General features: G+C 40.7%; 1 protein-coding gene and 1 long non-coding RNA gene across 2 annotated transcripts in view; one reads left to right on the top strand and one right to left on the bottom strand.

Annotated features, from left to right (window-relative positions):
* The window catches only part of LOC111269417 (WD repeat-containing protein 26), a gene marked incomplete at its 3' end in the record, with an annotated part of 18,690 nt that extends 8,264 nt beyond the window's left edge, over nucleotides 1–10,426 (bottom strand). Inside the window, 2 exon segments of the mRNA XM_022848999.2 lie at nucleotides 452–542; nucleotides 7,245–10,426. Coding sequence (XP_022704734.2) covers nucleotides 452–542; nucleotides 7,245–7,531 — 378 coding nt within the window.
* Nucleotides 10,427–18,449: 8,023 nt separating this feature from the next.
* Nucleotides 18,450–19,904, top strand: LOC111269425 (uncharacterized). The gene is made up of 2 exons (XR_002685761.1): nucleotides 18,450–18,638; nucleotides 18,803–19,904. It is a non-coding gene; the product is annotated as an uncharacterized LOC111269425 (long non-coding RNA).
* The last annotated feature ends 644 nt before the right edge of the window (nucleotides 19,905–20,548 follow it).

The following is a 20,548-nucleotide window of genomic DNA, read 5'->3' as shown; positions in this document are numbered from 1 at the left end:
ATATATCCTTATATATATATATCCTTATAATATATGGCTCAGTTGTACAATTATATATGTTAATCGTCTTGCTTTTTTCAAGAATTTTGCAGCTAGTAAGATCTTCCGGTCCCAACAATCATAAATCATATCTTTTTGGGATAGAGATTTCGTTGACCTCCGGAGTTTGGAGTATAGACATAAGGATACTTCTCGTTAGCGGTGACAATGTCACGTAGAAAACTGTCACTGCGGCTATGTGTTGCTCAATGCCAGGCTAAATGTTGCAAGTGATAAAAAGCCGTATTTAGTTGTACTTTTTGCTGAATTTATGGGACATACAGGCTCCTAACCTTTAAATAATTCCAGTATATTAAATATGTCTATCCTTCGTATATAATGAATATATTGGTATAATTATGAACTATGTCTTTCTTATATGTCACAAACATCCCACAGGGTTTTTACTGACCTTTCCATCCATTACGTGACGCTGAAGTTTAACAGCGAGATGGTGATCATACGAGCAGCCAGATTCTTCCTGCAAGGTCGATACTGTACGGCTGAAATTTGAAATGACCGCCAAATAACACGGTTATTTCTTCCACATCGCAGTTATGACATTTAGTTTACCCTACTGGTAAAGAGGGCACTGTTACGCTAATGAAACGCACATATTACGGCTATGTATCATTGGATACCATCAATATCAAATCATTGTGAACCATCGAAACACCTGCCTAAATGCTACTGTAATACACGTCACCTGCTCGTGTGTCCTACAACGCTAGTGAAAGCTAAAAACAAAATAAATTGTGTAAAATCACGACACTGGTGCCATGATATGCTTCGATATAAGCTCGTCTCCTAGAGCCTAATCCTCGGACTGCTCACGAACTTACATTACATACACGGTCTTCTCTATGTGCGTTATATTTGCCTATAGATATCACTGTTCGAAAATACCTTGCCAATTATGGTAGACAATAAATTTCATTACAGACAGTTTGGGTAAGTCTAAGTATCGCTATACGAACTTATATGCAGATTCATTGACTGTCCCTTGAGAATCAGCTTGTAAATGTAGACTCTGATCGTTACAAAGTTGATGGGTTAACCTTTGGAACAATGTGTTTCAACTATCAGCCTGTGAACCAGATAGATAGTGTTTAAGCACAGAGAAGCAGCTGTGCATGAAATATTATCTTAAATGGCACTTAACTTAAGCCGTTGTTGGAGGGATAGCTTAACGCTTCCAGGAGGCGCCCGAGCAGTTCATGATATTATTAAGTTAGTACATGGGCTTAAGAAGTTCTACTTGGTGCGCTACGATTTTGTAGCATGCAGCCATATCAACATTCCAACAACACAATGATATACGATGATTACAACTATTTTTATAAAACGGACTACTATCGCTAATAGTCTTGGTACGAGGCAATAGGAAAAACAACCCATGTTATCCCCCTGTTTTAAAACTTTATATTCCTTCCAATGGAAGACTTGAAGGACTAACTGAGGAAAATTAATCTTGTATCTTCGAATATTCGGAAAAATTGATACATCTTCAACGCTATACAAAGCTGGGCGACGGACTGATTTGATGTTCGAAAGTATTTTACCAAAAATTTCTTTATACTTCCCTGGTAGCAGACGAGTGGTAAGCTATTATAACATCTTTTTATAACACTTTTTTATGATCACATATAGCGAGGTTCATGACTCTGACCAACGTTTCCCAGTTCCGTTGCCAGACCCTGCCTTTTTCGAGCCACAGAAACTATAATTTCTATAGCAAACAAAAAAAAAGCCTGTTAACACTAGGTGTATTGGCAAAAGTTGACAGCTACCACCTAAATTATATTAAATCAAATAAATAATATTATAAATAATTATTATAAATAATATCAAATAAATTATATTAAATCAGCGTATATATAGTCCGGCTAATCTTTTTCAAACTAATAAGATTTTTTTTTGTTATAAAAAAACGTACACTGTTACTAAATAAGTATTTCTGGTCCTTACTATAAAGTCGACTTTTAATGTCCGATATTTTATCCGTCATACTCAGTTTCCCATAACAGATCCTCGGCTTTTCCCTATTTTCGCTGGCAGTGTTTTGGTTACCGATAGTAAATCGACTCAAAGCCGACATAGAATAATACAACACGGAAGCGAGCTGATGATTTAATCATAATGGATCGGTGTGATTCAGCGCAAAAACTGTGCCAAATAAACATTGCCATTATTACTTTAATAAGAAATCAAAAATCACTAGAATACCGTATTGAGCACAAGACAATGAGATCTTCTCTAGAACGCACTTCTTCCTTTGCGATAGAACCTTTAGCTGGTGAGATTTTTTCATGATGGAGCAGAGTCCAATCGTGTTCGGATCCATAACGAATGTGGTCAAGCTGTAGCGCCACATATTGAAGCCAAAAAATGGTGACGGTATACACTTAGTGGAATTGGAGTTTCCGCCTGGCAAAACGGATTGACTTAGCCCCGCACGAATTAATGAATACAAAAAGCGCCCTCTCCCTCCATGACAGTGCCAAACGACACGGATTTTAAGTTGCTCGGAAAAAAATGAGAGAGTTTAAATGAAAAATTTTGACGCATCCACCGTATAATACGGACCTTGAACCATCGGATTATCATTTGGTTCGATTTTTGTAGAACCCCTTAATCGTGCTGCTTTACTTTTAATGTAAAGATGCAAAAATCATTTCTACTATAATAAGACGCCATGACGGTAATCCCTCATAACTTGATTGTTGAAAACTATAACTCACATCCGCTTTTTTCGACTTACGTCTATCCAAATTTGATCGAACTTATCTGAAGGAAAGGCTTATCACAGCGAAAATGATCTTTTAGGTTCATTGTTCCAATAATGGCAGGAGTCGTGTATGGCAGGAGTCGTGTATGTCTCTATAGCTTATAAACAGAGGAACATAACGGCTGATACCCATAAAGCTTGTACACTTGCAAAAGTCTTAGAATTAATATTGGTACGCTTATTGTTGCTTCGAGCAAAGCATTGTATTTTTAAGCTCCCACTTTTTTTATTCGGTTCAAGCAAACTGTGCACAAAAACAATTAAAACCAACCTAAGTCATTTCCAGAATTCGCACATCTTGTTACTCAAAAAGCATTGGTTGATAGGTCTATCTACGTGGCAGTTTCCGAAATACCATTACTTTAATATATAGTCGTATGGAGCCAGAGATATAGAGCGCTTGAGACATACGTTAGAGGCAGCATGGACATTAAACAAAACCCTATGAACTATTTCAGATATAGTTTCTTAAGCTACATCCACCAACCAAACTATAAACATTTTAGTCTGCCTACTCAATGTTTACGTATTAGGTTTTTGTCTTGTCCGGGGTTCACCTTAAGCCTACCAGAATCTTTATTGGATTTCCAAGCAATTTTCGACTTGTCATCATTACCTGGTCTCTAAATATTTCTTCAAGTTTGTTTGGTACAAGTTATCGCCCTCTTCTCCTCTTGCTACGCTGTCACAAAGATAATATATGTGCGTAGTAATAACATATGCATCTATAAGATGCGAATAAAATCACAACGAGTAACGACGAAACAGGGGAAATTGCTCACCGTTGCCCAGCGAGGTTTGGAAGGCAATAATAATAAGTGTTCGGACTGATGGGAAATAAGAAGTGTTTCTTTTCCAGCTAACGTAACTTTGAATTCGCTAGCTGGAGTTTACCAAAGTAATAAAATCGAAATTAAAGCGTCCGCTCTCTATGCGAGGGTTTGAAGTATGATTCGCACTCGTTCCACTTCGTGTTTGTTTGTTTGTACCAAAAATGCCAAAGAAAATTCGCTAATTCTAATTCCCCGTGTTTTCTCAAAATGAGTAAAGTCTAGCTCACCGTCAGCTGCCAAGCCAAGAGAAATCGACTATCAGCTCCGTGTACCTGACAAACTCCATTTTTGGTGCGTATAAAATCTGCTTGGACTACATTGTAGATTATTTTCCGTTGTCATGACAACCTAGTCAACATGTGTCGTTGGAAACTTGCTAGGCGCCTTTAAATCTCGCGCACGACGCCACGCCGATAATCATAGCACTAAATATAATGTGTATTCAATCAATGAAGCATGGCACGTATCTACTAACACTTTTATTGCATTGATGAAAGTATGCATGGAGGATTTGGAAATAAGTTCGATGAAAAACGTATGCAACCGAATACGAACGGGTAGTAGTGCGTTCCGTAACGTTTTCTCGCGGGTAAAAAACCGTACACCCGCCATGCGTTTTCCCGTAAAAACAAATCTCTCGTAAGCTGACAGAGCGCTATTATCACTGTAACAGCCTGGGGTGCTCGATACATACGCCAAAGAATGTTATTAGTTATTAGATAGAATTGTCAAGCACTATTAGATAGCAGGCTTGTTATAATTATCCTCTAATAACGTTACATTGCATATTTACCAAAAATGACAACCAGTATTAAAGCCCGGCAAATCCTTCTTTTTTTGCGGGTACAAGGTACCTTACGCTTTTTGATTATCACTATGTGACCAACGCTGGCGACTTTTTTACTTTCGTGCAGACAACGTGCAAAATGTTATGTTGCTATTATCAGTGTTAATTCACTATCAGTGGTTTTAAAAAAGATTAGCTAATTTACGATTTTTTTTTCTTTTTTTCCCTGTTAACGCAAAAAACAAACTACTGTATCAGCAAGCGCTCGTTCAATTCGAATCTGATCCACCCGATGCCTCTTGATCAACAAACGACCTACTGTTATTAATTGATTTTGACGCAGTTAAATCTGTTTGTCTAGTCAGAGCGTGATCGTAATTATGTTTTTCTCATTTGATTGCGGATCTACATCCACTAGTTAAGAAACCCAACTATAAAATAATAGATTTGGTCGGCATCGTAATTTATAATTGCTAAAGAATGAAAGACATGTACATGCAATTTAAAATCCCGGCTTAAACGGGTATATGACTCCAACCCGACTGCTCCGACAGAACTTTAAAAGAAAAAATTGACAAAGCCGTACTTTAGCCTAAAACAAGAAAATCAAAATGCAACTATACATTTGTACATACATAACCTGTTTTCTACAAAGATTTTTTATCGTATTTTTATTCGCTTCGATTATTTGAGTGACTATATTGTTAAAGCAATATTCCGGAACTATTGTATATATTCCGGAACTATATAATGAATGACTACATAACAGTGATACATAAAGGAACAAGGGTCGTGTACCAAAAACTATTGTCCTGTTTCTCTAATATCGAAAGATTTTGAAAAGCTTTGATCAAAAATAGTCCTCTCGATGTGGTACAGTGCCATGTCAAAATGGCCTACCCCCCGTTCGTCCCGTTACACAGATACCTTATACGAGTGAAACTGAATGATGTTTTTCATAAAAACTTCGGCCTTTCCTTATATATACGTTTAGAGTATAAGGTCGATCATGGATCGTATTCGTCTGGACGGTCTTATATTATAGAAATAGAGACCCGGTTCCTCCCTGCCCCTACCGGAATCACCTAAAGGTGGTGCATATGCACTCGTTTGGTGCAATACTTGTTCCAGATGTGATGTCTCGATGACCTAAGTGTTCTGTGACTTTCCTACCTCGCTACACTCGAAGCGCTGTTGATGGTGCGCGGCTCAGTTCTATGCACCCGTCAACGTACGTACGTACGGCTGAACCGCGGCATTAAGCCTCAGCCTTAATAATTTGCCCAGGCATCCTCTGGATAGGAATATTTCCATACTTCGTGTTATATATAAATCCTGGTTAAAAAAAAAATACTATTTTTGCATCACTGCTTTGTAACAGAATACTCAAGTCAAACGGGATGGTTTTCTGCTCACAGTTTTTCCTAAAAAGAAAAAACCACAACAGTGGCAGCAATGCCTTGTCGAAAGAAATGATTTGCTTACACCGAATTAACCAATAGTACCTTTGTTTTGCCCTAGGCTAGACTAGTTTATAATAATGATATCTCTGAGTCAGTATTTTCCATTGTATTTAATAAACTGACAATATACGTTTAGTATAACGTTGTTTTTAATTACAAACATTTTTTCCTCTCTTCTTTGGAAGTTCAATAATAGCGCTCGCAACTCTGTGCTCTAAATGTTCCTAAAGTATTCGCTGCTCCTATCGAACTTGTATGCCACAAGTCGGACAGCAAGCAAAAACATCAAAAATTACCCAGAAACTCCAAGTGACTATCGCAAGCATATTGTGAAAACTGAATAGAATTAAATAAATAATAACAACTTATATAACAACTATACAAGTTGTTTAACAGACCTGGACAGCTTAACCATCCTAAAACCCAAAAGTGAATAGGTAGTCCGTATTGATTCATCAAGCGAAAATAGGCTTTTAGCTGTTTTATGTGTCATAAAATTTAGCGAAACTTATTTACCATCGATGACACTTTTTTAATACAGTGTAGTTCCCACGGCTTTTCGCATAGGCCCAATCGCATTGCCCAGCCCAATTGCGTGCTGGGTTTCATCCCAGATGATGAACGTAATCGGTCGACGTATCTCGTTTAGAGTTAATGATCCACTTCGTTTTATGCGCTTTGCAAAAATCGATCTTCAGCTCGTGCATCCGTCTAACATATTTCATGGCAATTGCTTTACTGTGTTCGATTAGATTAACCTTACAATAATCTACGAGTAACTGTGATGAATGATGAAGTATCTATGGAAAAGTCTATACCTTTTCTCCAATTCATTTTTAACACACACACACCTCTACTGGGCAAATAAAGCTGTCTAATAATAATAAATAAACGTACTTACATCCATTTCAAATAGGGCAAATCACAAGAATCAAGATGGTTCATATAAACTACGTGGTCTATGTCCATTCCTCTCAACACATTTGATATGTCTGATCAAGATGAATTCGGAGTACAGGCCAAAAAATTATAACTGGACCACAGGCGAACTTTGTTCAAACGCTAGCGTTTGCATTCTGAAAAACATTTTGAACTTTTATATTTGCTCCACTCGAAGTCTATATAAAAGGCATTTCTGCCTATAATTCTATTTCTACTTTGATAAGTTTACCGAGTATTGTCAACAGACGACTCGCCTATTTCAAGCGATGTTTAAGTTACCAAGCTGCATGTTTATCCACGCTGCATGTGCATATTTATCACATACTTAGTAGCGGATGTTTATGTGCGTTCTTTGACAATTTGTTACTGTTGATTGAGCTGTCGCTACTTACTGTAAGCCGAGGCTGCGTAGATGCTGACCAATCAGCTTGATTATGTCTCGTTCGATGGCACTCCGAGGGTTGCGTGGGTCGAGGGGACTGAGCGGCGCGGACGGGGGTTCAAATTCTGCCAAGGCCACATTGCCATTCGACGATGGTCCTTGACCATTCATGGTGGTAACGACGACATTTCCGTTAGTCGCCGGCACTAAACCCGAATTGACGTGCCCGTTCGTATTGGGCGTGAGTGCAGCGGGGCGCTGATGCGCGGGGCCTGAGTTGTTGCCGTTATGCTGCATAGCCGCGCTACTTGTTGACCCGCCAGCACTATTACTATTATGGATATTCGTTGTTAATATTCTTGTTTCCACTGCTACCACGGAAGCTGTTATATCTTGCGTTAAGGTCAAAGAGGAGTTGAGCTGGCTACCTGCTGCTGCTCGAGTGGTTACCGATCTACTCGGCTGTTCGTTATCACCTCCGTTGTCTGCGGCTATCGCGTTCTGCCTTGGTGTTCGACGAGAGCCCTGTCTAGAAAGTAGGAAGCCCGCGTTTTGCTGCTGTGTGCTTGTACTACTATTGTTGGTCCGATGCCGACGGGCTCGTTTAGGTAGACTCGGGCCGTCGTCGTTTAGCCCTCCGTCGTCCGGAGGCGGATGATTGTTTCTGGCCGCCACCCTCACTTCTGCCCGCGACGCCCTTACTGGCGCGCTCCCATTAATGCCGACACGCCACCACCTTAACTTCGGAACGACGACAAGACGCCCTTCGAGGGCCCTCTGTTGAAGGTTTTTGTCCTATATGCGACTATTCGTTAGTAGACCGACAGATGTCATTCATTCACACACTCATTCACTCACCACGATGAGCTCGTTGGTCTTCCGTTGCACTGACCAACATTAGCGTCCGGCGTTTTCTGCTGTAACATTAAAGAGGCGGCTCAGCTGCTAAGCTCTGCCGAGGGGATGAGGTCTGTAGGACTGCGATGGGATAAACTCCCGTACGTAGTTACTGTACAATATAATCTAACGCACACGACCCTAGTTAGCTGGCTGGTTCATTACGTGGTAGTGTAGCTGATCAAGGCGGCATATGAGTAATTAGTTGCCAACGCCGCATCCGCTGCCCAGACGCCAATGCACGAACGCACGGTCACCACTGTTGACGCACATACGTACTTTACTGGTCGAACTATCGAAAGACTTGACCCATTCTGTTACTCTTGTTTCTATCGTCTCGTCGTCGTCGTCGTCGTCGCCGTCGTCGTCGCCGCCACCGCCGTCGTCGTCGTCGTCGCTGTCATCATCATCGTCGTCGTCGTCGTCGTCGTCGTCGTCGTCGTCGTCGCCGCCGTCGTCATCATCATCGTCGTCGTCGTCGTCGTCATCGTCGTCGTCGTCGTCTCAAAAGAAACGAGAACGACGCTGTTCGCCGGAAAACAAACACACAAGACAGCATCAACAATCGCAGCGGATGGTGTGTTAAGGTTCCGGTAATAATGTTGCTAAGGCGTTCCGCTTTTGATGACGATGCTGATAATGATCATGATAGTAACAAGAACAGACTTCTTTCTCGAACAATGTTTCCTTACGTTCGACGTTGAATACGTTGCTCGCGTTTATCCGCGCCGCTAGATCTTTGAATCCACCACAGTTTGACTTTGTCTATAACAGTACCAGCGGCACAGAAACAGCTCAATCGAGATCACAATCTACGCAGAGATAACAAACATTTATAACTGCACATCGATGAAACAAACGCAAAATTCTCCCAAATTGACGGCACCCACGGCGCATCGGACCATCATAGAATCACTATCATTGACCACGAACACAGTACGCTTTCTACCCTCGTAACTGCAAAATGATTCAGTCAATGAAACTGTGAACGCACGAATATGGTAGAAGACCGATTATAAAAATACTAAAAAGGCTAACTGTAGTTTGTTTCGTTCATTGTTATCATCAGTGGCCGGCCTTGTTTTCTAGTTGGCGGCCTGATCCTATTAGCGCTGCTACTGCACTGTCATTGTAACAAAACATTAGAAATTTCCGCCGAGCTGAAAATGGTCACCGGTTTTGTCGGGCAATGCCACTCTCACGTCGTCCATTGGATGATGATTGTGATAATGGGTCCCAGCTATTCTGTGTCTCCGTCGGGACGTCTAAGTTGTCGCTGCTGCTGCTGCTGCTGCTGTATCAGAACTAATACTATTTCAGATGATATTCAGACCAGCAAAACGGTAACAGGGTTGTCAGACAGGACACGAAACCACCACTATGGCCATCGCTGGTCCGGAATCGTGATGATACCGATCACCACCACAATGCTAATTCTACTGCTACGAAGAAGATACTACTGATGATGATGCTACCAACGGGAGTAATATGCTCCTGCTAAAGACGGCAACAGTTGTACTCGAAGTAACAGGAATACGAGTCGCAGAGGTATCAGCAACAGCAGTAACGTTCACGTCATCACCATCAGTGCGATCAGCGTCAGCTATGTGACACAGCATAATAAAGGTAGTACAATTAATTCAACAGTATTTTTCTCATGCGGACAACGAAAGCATGCACGAGCCGTACAAACGAGTCGTCGCGTAACAGCAAATGGCCGCTGATAAGATCGTTCGTGAAAAGTCGCTCATTTTTCGAACGAACCTACAAACGAATGGGTCGTCATTTAGGTACAGAAACGAATGGAGTTCCTTCGAGATAGGGCATGGCCAACGTAACATTCTGGTTAGGGTGAATTTGCTAGTGTAAATCGTATCCGGCCGTCAATCGTATACACACTCACATAAAAACATACAGGCACCGTTTGTCCTGAATCGTTTCTGTTACCTGTTTGTATTCGATCAATATCTATGCTACGTTAACTAGTTACAGTAACGATAGTGTTCCTACGACTGCTGCTCGCAGCTGTAGTTGCAGCCGCGACGACAACTGCCCACTACGTTGTTCCTGCCACTGTTGCTACTTCGTACGAATCAGCATTGAACTGAGTAAATAACATATAACATAGTATGTTTGTTTGTTCTGTATTCCGTACGTGCGGCTGTCTGTCTGCTCGTTTGCGTTCTGTACTGCACTTCTACAGGAGATCGAATCACTACATACACAGCAAACATAAACGTACACACACGTATATACACACAAAAGGCAGGCAGGCAGGCAGGCACGCAGCGCGTAATCGCTTTCAGCAATGCAGCGGCTAGCGGCGGCAGGCCCACTCACCCTACGACTGCTGATGCTGCCACTTTACCAGCCTACTACGATGGTCTCGGTAGGACTATTGTTATAGTTGCTGCCACGATGAGTGACTGAGCACTTTCCTAGGCTCTGCCTAGGGGAGTCGACCGTTCCTTTCGATGGTGCATGTGTCTGGCTAGTTCTGCTAGCAGTGCTATGAATCTATCTATATGCTACGGAGACGTCGCGTAGAGAGAGCCAGCGCTGAGCCTGTACCATCCGTTCTCCTTTGGCACCACTAACGACGCAGCCATAGCCAACAGCTGATCAGCGGCAAGCGCTTGTGACGTCATGAGCCAAGCGTTTCGTCTGCTAGCAACAGACAGAACGCCCCCTGATTGGTCGGAAGTAACGTATTAGAATTAATGTTAGGTAAAGAGGGTGGGGTCTGTATATCTGTTTGTGTGCATGTCGGCAGAAAGGATGGCCTCAACAAAAACGACGACGAAGGGAAACTCCGCTCAACCGACAGTGCCCGAACCAACAAAACGAATGCCCATCATCGTGACTGTCTCTCACGTCAGGCGGCGGTTTTTCGAATATACGCATCGAGTTTTACATTGGATGTAGCTGTTAAGCGTAGGTTCGGCTGGCTGGCTGGCTGGCTGTCACCACGAAACGAGGACGAGTTTGTTTTGATTTTAACGGTTGCCAAAAAAAGTTCACGATTTACTGCCAACATTCCCGTCTCTTTTGTTAGTGCTGCATTTGCTTAGAGCGATGCAGGCTGTCTTTATCATAATTATCCTTGTAGATAGAGCAAGACAATAAGAACTCAGTATGAAAACAAACGGCTATAATGCACGAACACAGTTCGTGGCGCACACCAAAAACCCAGTAGCAAAAAAAAACATACACACAAAATAGGTACATTTTAGATACTGGTTGATTATACAGGAAACTTTATATGTGTTGCAGATAGTATGTTAACAAAAAGACTTCATAGTTATGTGTCCCGCCCGGTCCCTGTCTACATCACTTTCGACTAAATTTTCGATTTAAAAGGCCGTGATTTTCGATTTTTTGCCAAAACAATCGCGCACATTCAATAGTGCCGAGATTCCAGCCGTACATTTGCACGTGCATGCAGACTAGAGCCCTAGCTGACACGTTCATCGCGCGGTTGAACCGTGTTAATGTTGCAACGCATAAATAAAAACTGTCTGATACAAATTACTTAAAGTGAGAGCTAGTTAGATTAGAAAGATAAAGTGATTGCGTCGTAAGTTGACGTTAGCCTAAGTTTCGAGGCTTCTTTTCAGTCGGACTACTTTAAAATTTAATAAGCAACAATTCCACGCTCGTCCACTGCTATCCATGATTCGTAAATATGTCTTGCTCGAATCACGCTAGAGACGTCGACATTTAAATGCGTTCAATGTTTTCAATCAATGAGTAACAGCCTTGGACAGGTACAAGACGAGCATTCAAAGACAATTTCTATATGCAAGTTCTAACAATCGATGTTTGATCAGTTGCAGCCCAGATAGATGCTTCACATGCATTGGATGACTGATGAGTTTCCTCGATAGACTTCGTATATGTAGATCGTATACTGGTCCGGCTAACTACGGGACATTGGTCACGACTGCAGTGGAGATCTAAATTAAGTATCGAAAAATTATGTATTACATTAAATGTGCGCAGAGAGTAACAAAATATTGTGTGTCTATCTACCTGTAATATTGAATAATGAATTAGTTTAAGAATCCAGCTTTACCAAACTTATTATTATTATTTTTTCTTTACGAATTACAAAAATAATTATACGCAACATGGCATGTTATATCTATGTACGTAGTGTTGCTCTAAATACGGCATTTATGCCTTTGATATATTGATCTGTTGACGCTCTCGCTCCATCTGGAATTTCCAATCAAAACGAAAAGCGGAGACGCAGAACACGGTTAGGGCTTTTCTGACGTATACGTAAATGAGCGAGTAGGTCAGAAAGAATTTCAACTAGAGTCCAAAAAAATTCTGAAATATTTTTAATCTGTGTTTAAAATTACCATTTGCTATATATATATATATAGTTATAATCGGCGACATATTTTTAGCCACGTTAGTAAAAAAAATAATTCCTTCTTGATGACTCCGTATAATAAGTGAATCTATTTCTCATAGACCTTCTTTGTTCCTATGATAATATAGGTTGCATCAAACAAAGATATTGATGAAGTTTGCATGCCACATGCCATACATTTATATCCTCGCCTTATACATGGATCCATTTTGTTTCGTCTGGTGCATCGAAAATTATTTTGGTCGCTTCTAAATGACGATCTGGGTTTCAATTCATACTCGTCGTTATCAGAGTCACAAACGCCCCGGCTGGTTCTAAAGCTTAATATCCTCTTCATTATAGGAAGTGTATTATTTTTTAATTATATGCTTTGGGCCTATGCACACGATATGTCTTACCGGCAGCTTGCGTCAACCGTTTTTTTTTATCAGAAACAAAAAAAGATTAGTGCTAAAGATTCCCTTTCTGGTGTTTCGTATTCTTTGGAACAAAACTCTGCAGCAATGGTGTGGACTCGAAGAGGCTTAACGTGAAGAGGCAGCTGCAGCTTCACTGGCGGTATGCTTAAATAAATCCAGAACATTTTCGTTAGGGGGAAAATTGGATCGGAAAAGGAAACTTGGTACGATCGTAAGCGTAGAGCTAATGCTATGGAGGTAGAATCTGATTTTGTTGTATACATCCTGTTACCTGATAGTGGAACCTTGGAACCTCTTCGTTAGATCAATGACAAGTGAAAAATCTGTTTAGTATGTTCTTCTAACAAATTATTGCAAGATAGGCATGCTTTCAGGGAGGAATCCGTATCTCGAGAGATGATACAGATCGACACGGTTTCGTACCTGCTCATTTTTTAATAAACTATATTATTTAAAGCTTAAAATTGTAGTAGCGAACTATAGCGACATATGTTTTTATAATGATTTCGCTAGTTTACAATAAAATTTCACATGATTTGGCCTTCTACTAATTTATACCCGCATGTTAAAAGATTGTTTCCTGTATACCAAATTATGTTGGCGAAAGACTGTTAACAGCCATTTTTCGAGTTTCTCGTCCGGTATTGCCATTAGGCATTCCATCGAACGGCTGGCTTATAGCAAAAACAAAGTGTGTCTATGCTCGGGTTCGAATCTAGACAAAGTGTCCCCACAAATTAGCAGGCAAATACGTTTCGCAGGAACCTATCATGGGACCCACCCGCTGACCTTAAAGAAAGCAACACATTCTTATGAAATGTCAAAGTAGCGTTTGTGACTGACCTTAAGCTGGACTGATTTGGTCGAAGTTGGATATTAAAGGGTACTGTAATCCAGTGCAAAAGGCACCTGATCTAACCCACGGAGCAGCAGTTACATGGCAGTAGCGGCGACCTTAAGCATTGTGTAAACAGCATGACTTCTACTCTACAAGGGATGACGAGAAAAAGATTTCTAATTGACCGCCAGCGTGTTCTAGGCTGATACCAATACACATCTTCTATAACATGTCAATATAAAATTCCACAATGTACCAAATTTGAAAATAGTGTGATTTAAACAAATATGGCCGGAGAAAGTGTCGCACTAGAAGAAGCTTAAAATAATCCATACTTACGGTGGAAACGACTTCTGAATAACTACGCCATTTTCTCAATGGGAACGCACTTATATAAATGTGTTCCAAATCTATGCGACGGCCACGTGGTTAACACTTATTCAGTTTAAGAGAATCATTCCCAAAAGGTATCGACGATTCTAACCGTAGTTACAGAACGCCGGTAGGGATAGCGGCCATAGTAGCTGACCTTTAGTGAGTGGTCCAAGCCACCGGATTTCGAGAAGTCACCAAATAGAGTAGTTGTCATCAGGTGCTCCGTATATTCATCAAAGAGTGGAAAGTCATTTGACGCGTTGGATCATATAGAATATTTTGATTTTTCTGGCGGTTAGCTCGCATGGCGAAAAAGACACATTATGATAAAGAAAAGCCAATGTGGCTTCAATACAACATGAAACATGGTTGATTATTATTACAACGGTCATGCACGCAAAGAACATTGTGGAAGCAAGAATCATGTATTTAAGGACTATATGTACTTTCTTAAAGCCGCCAGACCCTTTCCTGCCGTCTTTCGAAGCTGTTATTCCCTTTATAGAAGTTAATTGTTAATCTACCTTAACACTGCCATTTTTACTGCTTCTTTAGTGCCGTCTGTAGTTTCTGTTTATATAGTCATTATTTCGACATTTGAAATTAGCTACAAATTGCTGCTGAACAGTCGATACATTCCGAATGGTCATTGAGTTATCAATTTCAATTTCGCTTGTTCAATTTATAATCCATCTTTAGTGAGATGTCAGTGAAACGGAAACGGTCCTGATGAAACTGCATGTTTTCCTGCTTAAATTAAAAAGGTGACCTAGGTCGGTTGCGTCATATTCCTCAGTTTCTGGTCTAGGTGATTAAGAAAACATGTTTGACGCGTATGCTCTAAAATAGTTCTTGTTGACCATGCTGCCAAGTGTATATATATATGTATATATATAACCAAAAAGATGTAAAACCACCGCTACACTCTTTGAGGCAACCAATGTCTAAATAATGAACTCAGGCGGGCTGGCGGACATGCGGTAGTCACGTCATCAAGGACCATTTTTATATATAAGTATACATAAAAACCGTATACTGTCACATCAGATCTTATAGTTTAATGTATACATGGGTACGATGGCATAAGCGTAGATCGACTTGCTATAACGTGCTTGTTCCTGTCAGCCAATGACAGAACTAAGCCGGTACGCTTCATATTGGTGCCAGCGGGAAGATGGCCGGCAGTACGGACGAATTCACGAAACAGTTACTAGTACTATTGCATAATCGATAATCACCCCCCGGTAGCGCTAAACAAGAACAAGACTCAAAAATTTCGAGTAATCAGGGTTTTTTTTTGGGCAGCGTTCGAAGAACTGCATAGCACGTTCTGCTCTTTGGGTGATTAGAGCCTATATGCCAAAGGAGCATGGCATTTACTAATAGGAGCAGCTTAAGTAAACCGCACTAGTTCCGCGTTATATGGTTAAAATCCGGCTCAACAAAGGAAATGTGGCTCAGGCCACGAAGCAGCTCGACAACTCGGTCGCCTCGAATCTCTAAATGACTTTAAGGCATACCAATTGTCGAGCTATCAGTGAGCAGAGGCATCGCTGTAGCGCGGGAAGGTTGGCAAATAGGCGAATTCTTATTTAAGCAAGATGTCCTCTATCGCTCTGGCCCAAACAAATTTTTTTGTTTTTTTTTTTAAATTGCGTGCAGTTGTCGCCAGCTGGTGTTTTCTAAATATCATCAGGCTTATAAATATTTTCAGAACACTATTCGATGTCTGACGGCACATTTTTAGCACACGTCTTACATAATTTTTTCCGTACAGAGGAATTTGGGGTACGACATGTACGCGGGTTCATGGAAAAAAGCCGTAGGAATGTATGTTTTTTTTCGCTCTGATGACCATGAATTTGCGTCTGAACCCTTTTTGAACAGAGGAAACAGTCGAGATCCCCTACGCGAATGCTATCGTGACAAAAGAATACATGAGGACAATAGCATCGATCATGCACGATGACCTTGGTTGCGTCGGAAGCCGGACGCTGTGCGGCCCGTTAGTCGGTTTTCAAGACACTGAAATTCCGTCTGATGCGCGCCGAGATCTGAAAAGCGCAGCGTGAAGTTATACCTATTGTGCGTTAAAAATACCGACCGATCATCTTGCCGTATAACCTTGGCCCAATTGTATTAAATTAAATACTAGAGTTTAAACATTTGAATAAACATACGGCATATAAACACAGAGCGAATGGTTATAAAATGCTCGTTCCTGCCAACTAACAAAAAAGCCAAGCCAGTCCGCTTTATTTTATTGGTCAAGGAGAACTGATGGTGTTCAAGGTAAAATTAAAACAAATATTCCATATGTACGAAACATATTAATAAGCTCGATTTACGCGATTTCGATAAGATGATTTTCTGCCATTTTTTTGGTAACACCACGACCTGTGATTTTTTGGGAGAAAAATTTCGACAAATAATTTTTGCATTCCTCTGTTGCAACTGGATTAAAACTGCTAAGGGGCTTCTGCAAAAACCAAAACAGTTAATAGATTATTGGTACAAAATCGGGGCAATCTTCTTTTAACTTCTCTGTCTCAATTTTTGGTGGGTAACTAAGAATGTATGTAGTCTGGCATTGCCATGGCAGAGAACGGCGGTAGTTCACTCTATTTGAACGTATGGTTGTGAGTCTGTATCGATCAGGCGGCGGCCGCTCATAATGCACAATTTCTTTCCAATCCCATCAAACACATAACATAACCTGCTTTGTCGTCAATTCGTGTTTTGCCAGAGATCATGAAGCTTTTCTTCGCCCAATAGAAATGGCTCAATTTCGGTGTGCAATTATAATTATGACTGTGAAAATTAAATTTGCGTCAAGTCATGTGGCACCCAAATATCGAACCTTTTTTAAGTTATTTGAAAATGTTTGATGGTAGATGTCTAATTTTTTGGCAATCTTATAACTACGTGCGTGTCGGCCTTGCTCAACTTTGCCAATAATTTCATCAACTGTTTTCATAATTAATCTTCCATGGACAAAAACAACAGGGCTCCCTTTGGGCCATTGAAATTGCATTATTCGAACGCAAAGGGCTGGTTTATGTGGGAGACTTGTTTAACTATATTAAATGAGAAAAGTGAAACATGAGGCCAGCCCGCTACCTGGAGGTCGGGGCGCTGCAATATTGAAAAAAGCAAAGGCAAACCATTTGACCTTTATTGTTGTCAAATGAATCCAACCTTTTAAACCTAGACAGATCCAAAGGGGTAAACACGTTCTCACTTGTAACCCCTGCTCTCATCACCCCTCCACACTCTTCAACAACTCGATTTAATCGAGCGATTTGTAGGTGTTTTTTTGTACCCCACAGGCCGGTCTCCAGGACCTTCGCGTTCTCTCTTGTCCTCTGTTAGGGGCCCGACCTTTTGTAGCACCATCACATATTCGTCGGCAGATCCCCACGCAAAGCAGTCTCTTATTTTGCATTACTAAAACGAAAAAGCTAATCTCTTTATGTCAACAAGTCCTCGGTATCACCCCTTTTCAATATAACATCAGCAGCTTGCCCCCACTAGAAGCCTAACCCAGCTGGATTCTGTTAACTTATCTGGAATTCCCCCAATAGACCTATGAAACGGTACCTATTAACCTTAATAATAATGTCTTATCTTTCTTGTTTTGTTATTTAGAAATGACTTTTCTGGTAACCGGTAGGGCGCGTATGTGTGTATTTTCACCAACATACGCGCCCTATTGGTACTTCCAAATGTACGGAAAGAGTCGCGAAATAGTAAATACATACTCGATAGCGAACTCATGAAAGTAAATATCCTGAATCTTTACATAAACATGTTTAGTGATCATGCAAGCCCCTTCCGCATAATCTGTTTATTGGCAAAGCCATTTGACCTGCAGCTATTTGCCGAGCCGTCGAAGACGATGTCGCAGTTGACTGTTTTGAAATATGGGCCGGTGCCGGCTGCGCCCAAGAGCAGCATCAGAAGGTAAGGGGTGTCGACGTTTCTTGCGGAAAATTCTGACTCACTATTGGGGGACCTACTATAGATAAAGCTAATTATTAAACACGTTACCCGTTTCATTTTTTTCTCAGTCAACTTAGGAACACATAATATGATCTTAAAAACTATACTTCGTTTCATGTTGGTGAAAACCAGCAGCCTGAAGCAACACTTAACGGTAGTATTGTATGTAAAACATTTGTAACATACGGTCCTCTTGGCGTTTCTCTCTTATCGATGCAATGTACTTTGGAGATTTTCGAATCCACTGTGGGATTGATTTATTCCTTGTACAATAACCTTTGCGCTATTGTGTTTGCACTCAACATAGCTCGATCTGATGACACCTCTGCTGGATCACGTAGGCCTGGCACGAAGGTGTAAAATGGAATTTCGAATTATGGTTAATAATAAGCTTCATTCACGACATCACCCCGCCTCCGTCTCCCTCTGGTCGCGTCCATTCGATCTACATATGCACACTATGCTCTGAGGAATTCGTAACCTGCTTCTACGGTACAATATCTTACAACGAGCTAAGGCGTAAAAATAATAATATTTTTCAATGGTCGTTTAAATATCGTAGGAAAAATATATTAATTGATGTTATTTTTTTGTAAACACCAACACTATCATTCTCACTATTATTATAATCATAATGTTTTTGCATTTGCCCACAGAAAGTCAACTGAGACGTTTTGCGTATGAAGATGACTCTATACCAGAGGATGACTACATTTACGCGCATTCGCTTACGCGGTTTATGTCTCTGTTTAAAGTTATCGGTTGGTAACTTACGATGATTATTAACACCGGCGTATCCGACATACAGTGACGTTCCACGCGATACGTTTTTCTCCTCTGTTTGTGAGTCTATCCGGACAGCCAAATTAAAGGCCAGAATCGCCGCCAGACGTTAAGTTTAACAGCGTCAGCATAGTAAACCTGGTGCAGACGATCGTGTCGTGTGAGGCCAGTGATGCTTGACTTCTATGGTGTATTACAGATAATTCAGTTCTCTTAATTGATTGTTAAAAGAAAAAATGCTTGCAACTAACATAGCAAAATGGATAGAGCTTTTCGAAGCTGAATTGAGAAATGTCCTAAGAAGATAATTTTAAGCAGACTTAGTGTCTAGGCAAAGTACTTGGGTAATTATGTATAGATAGCTATATATATCAAGGGGTGCACAATGTCACAATGGCAATTGCAATAATGCCGAGACAACTTTGTGGGCACTTTTAAGGCTGAGATGCTAAAAAATTTTCCTCGGGTATTTAGCGGATTTTTTTGTATACTCAGTTTACTCTTTCTCTATCCATAAAATTGTGAACGGAATCTCGAAAAAAACTTATGTCATACGCTTGAATTAGGACCCATTATCTCTCGTAGGGACCTTGGGCATTCAGATTCGCAAATATGGGATGGAAACGCTTCGGTCCGTCCGCTATAATCCGCGTAATGATCCCTGTTAGATCGATATTTAACAATTACATGCCATTCTCTCTCTGGACGTCTTTCTTCAGATCAGGTTAAACGTGTCTATTGTTGTGGTTTCCGGATGTCCGCGATACTCGTAATTAAGCCCATTGTTTGTCATAGAAAGTTGCCTTTGTTTCTATTTTGCAGTTCTTCTTCAAACTTCCGTCCATGTAACTCACAGAAGTTGAGCATTTGGAAAAACGAAAGCACCAACACTGCTCTGTACTGTTTCTGCTCTACTTTGTTTTATTGATCAGTCTGGATTACTTTCAATAAAGCAGTTGTCTGTCTGAAGCTCAATATGCGATGAAAATTTATAGTTAATCGAAGTGTAATGAGCACCATTGTAGCCCGTCTTTGGTTGTAAACGTAGGAAGAAGTTTCGACTTGTTTCCGAGTTGTGGTCTATAATCTGTTCGATGTAAAAGATAATTGTAAGATTTGCTTATTGCAAATACTATAATTAACATTTTTTCTAATTTTCTTGGGACGGTTCTTGGCAGGCTTCGATTCCGGTGTTCGGTAAGGATGGAAGATTGCTTTTTGACCGCCGTCCAGAGAAAAGACAGCTTCGATGCCGTTTGCTATGCTTCTATAACACTGATAAAAGGTGTCGCAAACACAGAATAACATTCGTTATGAGCCCCATTATGGGTTGGTGGTGAATGGTGATAATCTCTATTAGTGACTGGGGTTTTATTTTGAGCGACAACAAAAGTCGATAGTAAAACTCTGGTCAGGTTTGTACAACGGAAAAGCCTAGGATTTCCTAAGCAGTTCAGTCTAAGTACTTCTTGCCGCTTTAAGCATTTCATCTAGAAGTACTTGCTTTAGTTATTGTTTGGCATTTCGATGGCTTTACTCTTACTTTCATTGGGATAACTTTAAGGTCTTTATGGTTCATAATTTTGAACCTCCCTAGATACAGTACTTCGGCATAGACA

Source organism: Varroa jacobsoni, unplaced genomic scaffold (assembly GCF_002532875.2).
Source record: "Varroa jacobsoni isolate VJ856 unplaced genomic scaffold, vjacob_1.0 scaffold_1385, whole genome shotgun sequence".
NCBI classification, from domain to species: domain Eukaryota; kingdom Metazoa; phylum Arthropoda; class Arachnida; order Mesostigmata; family Varroidae; genus Varroa; species Varroa jacobsoni.
This window is presented reverse-complemented; position numbering and strand designations above follow the sequence as displayed.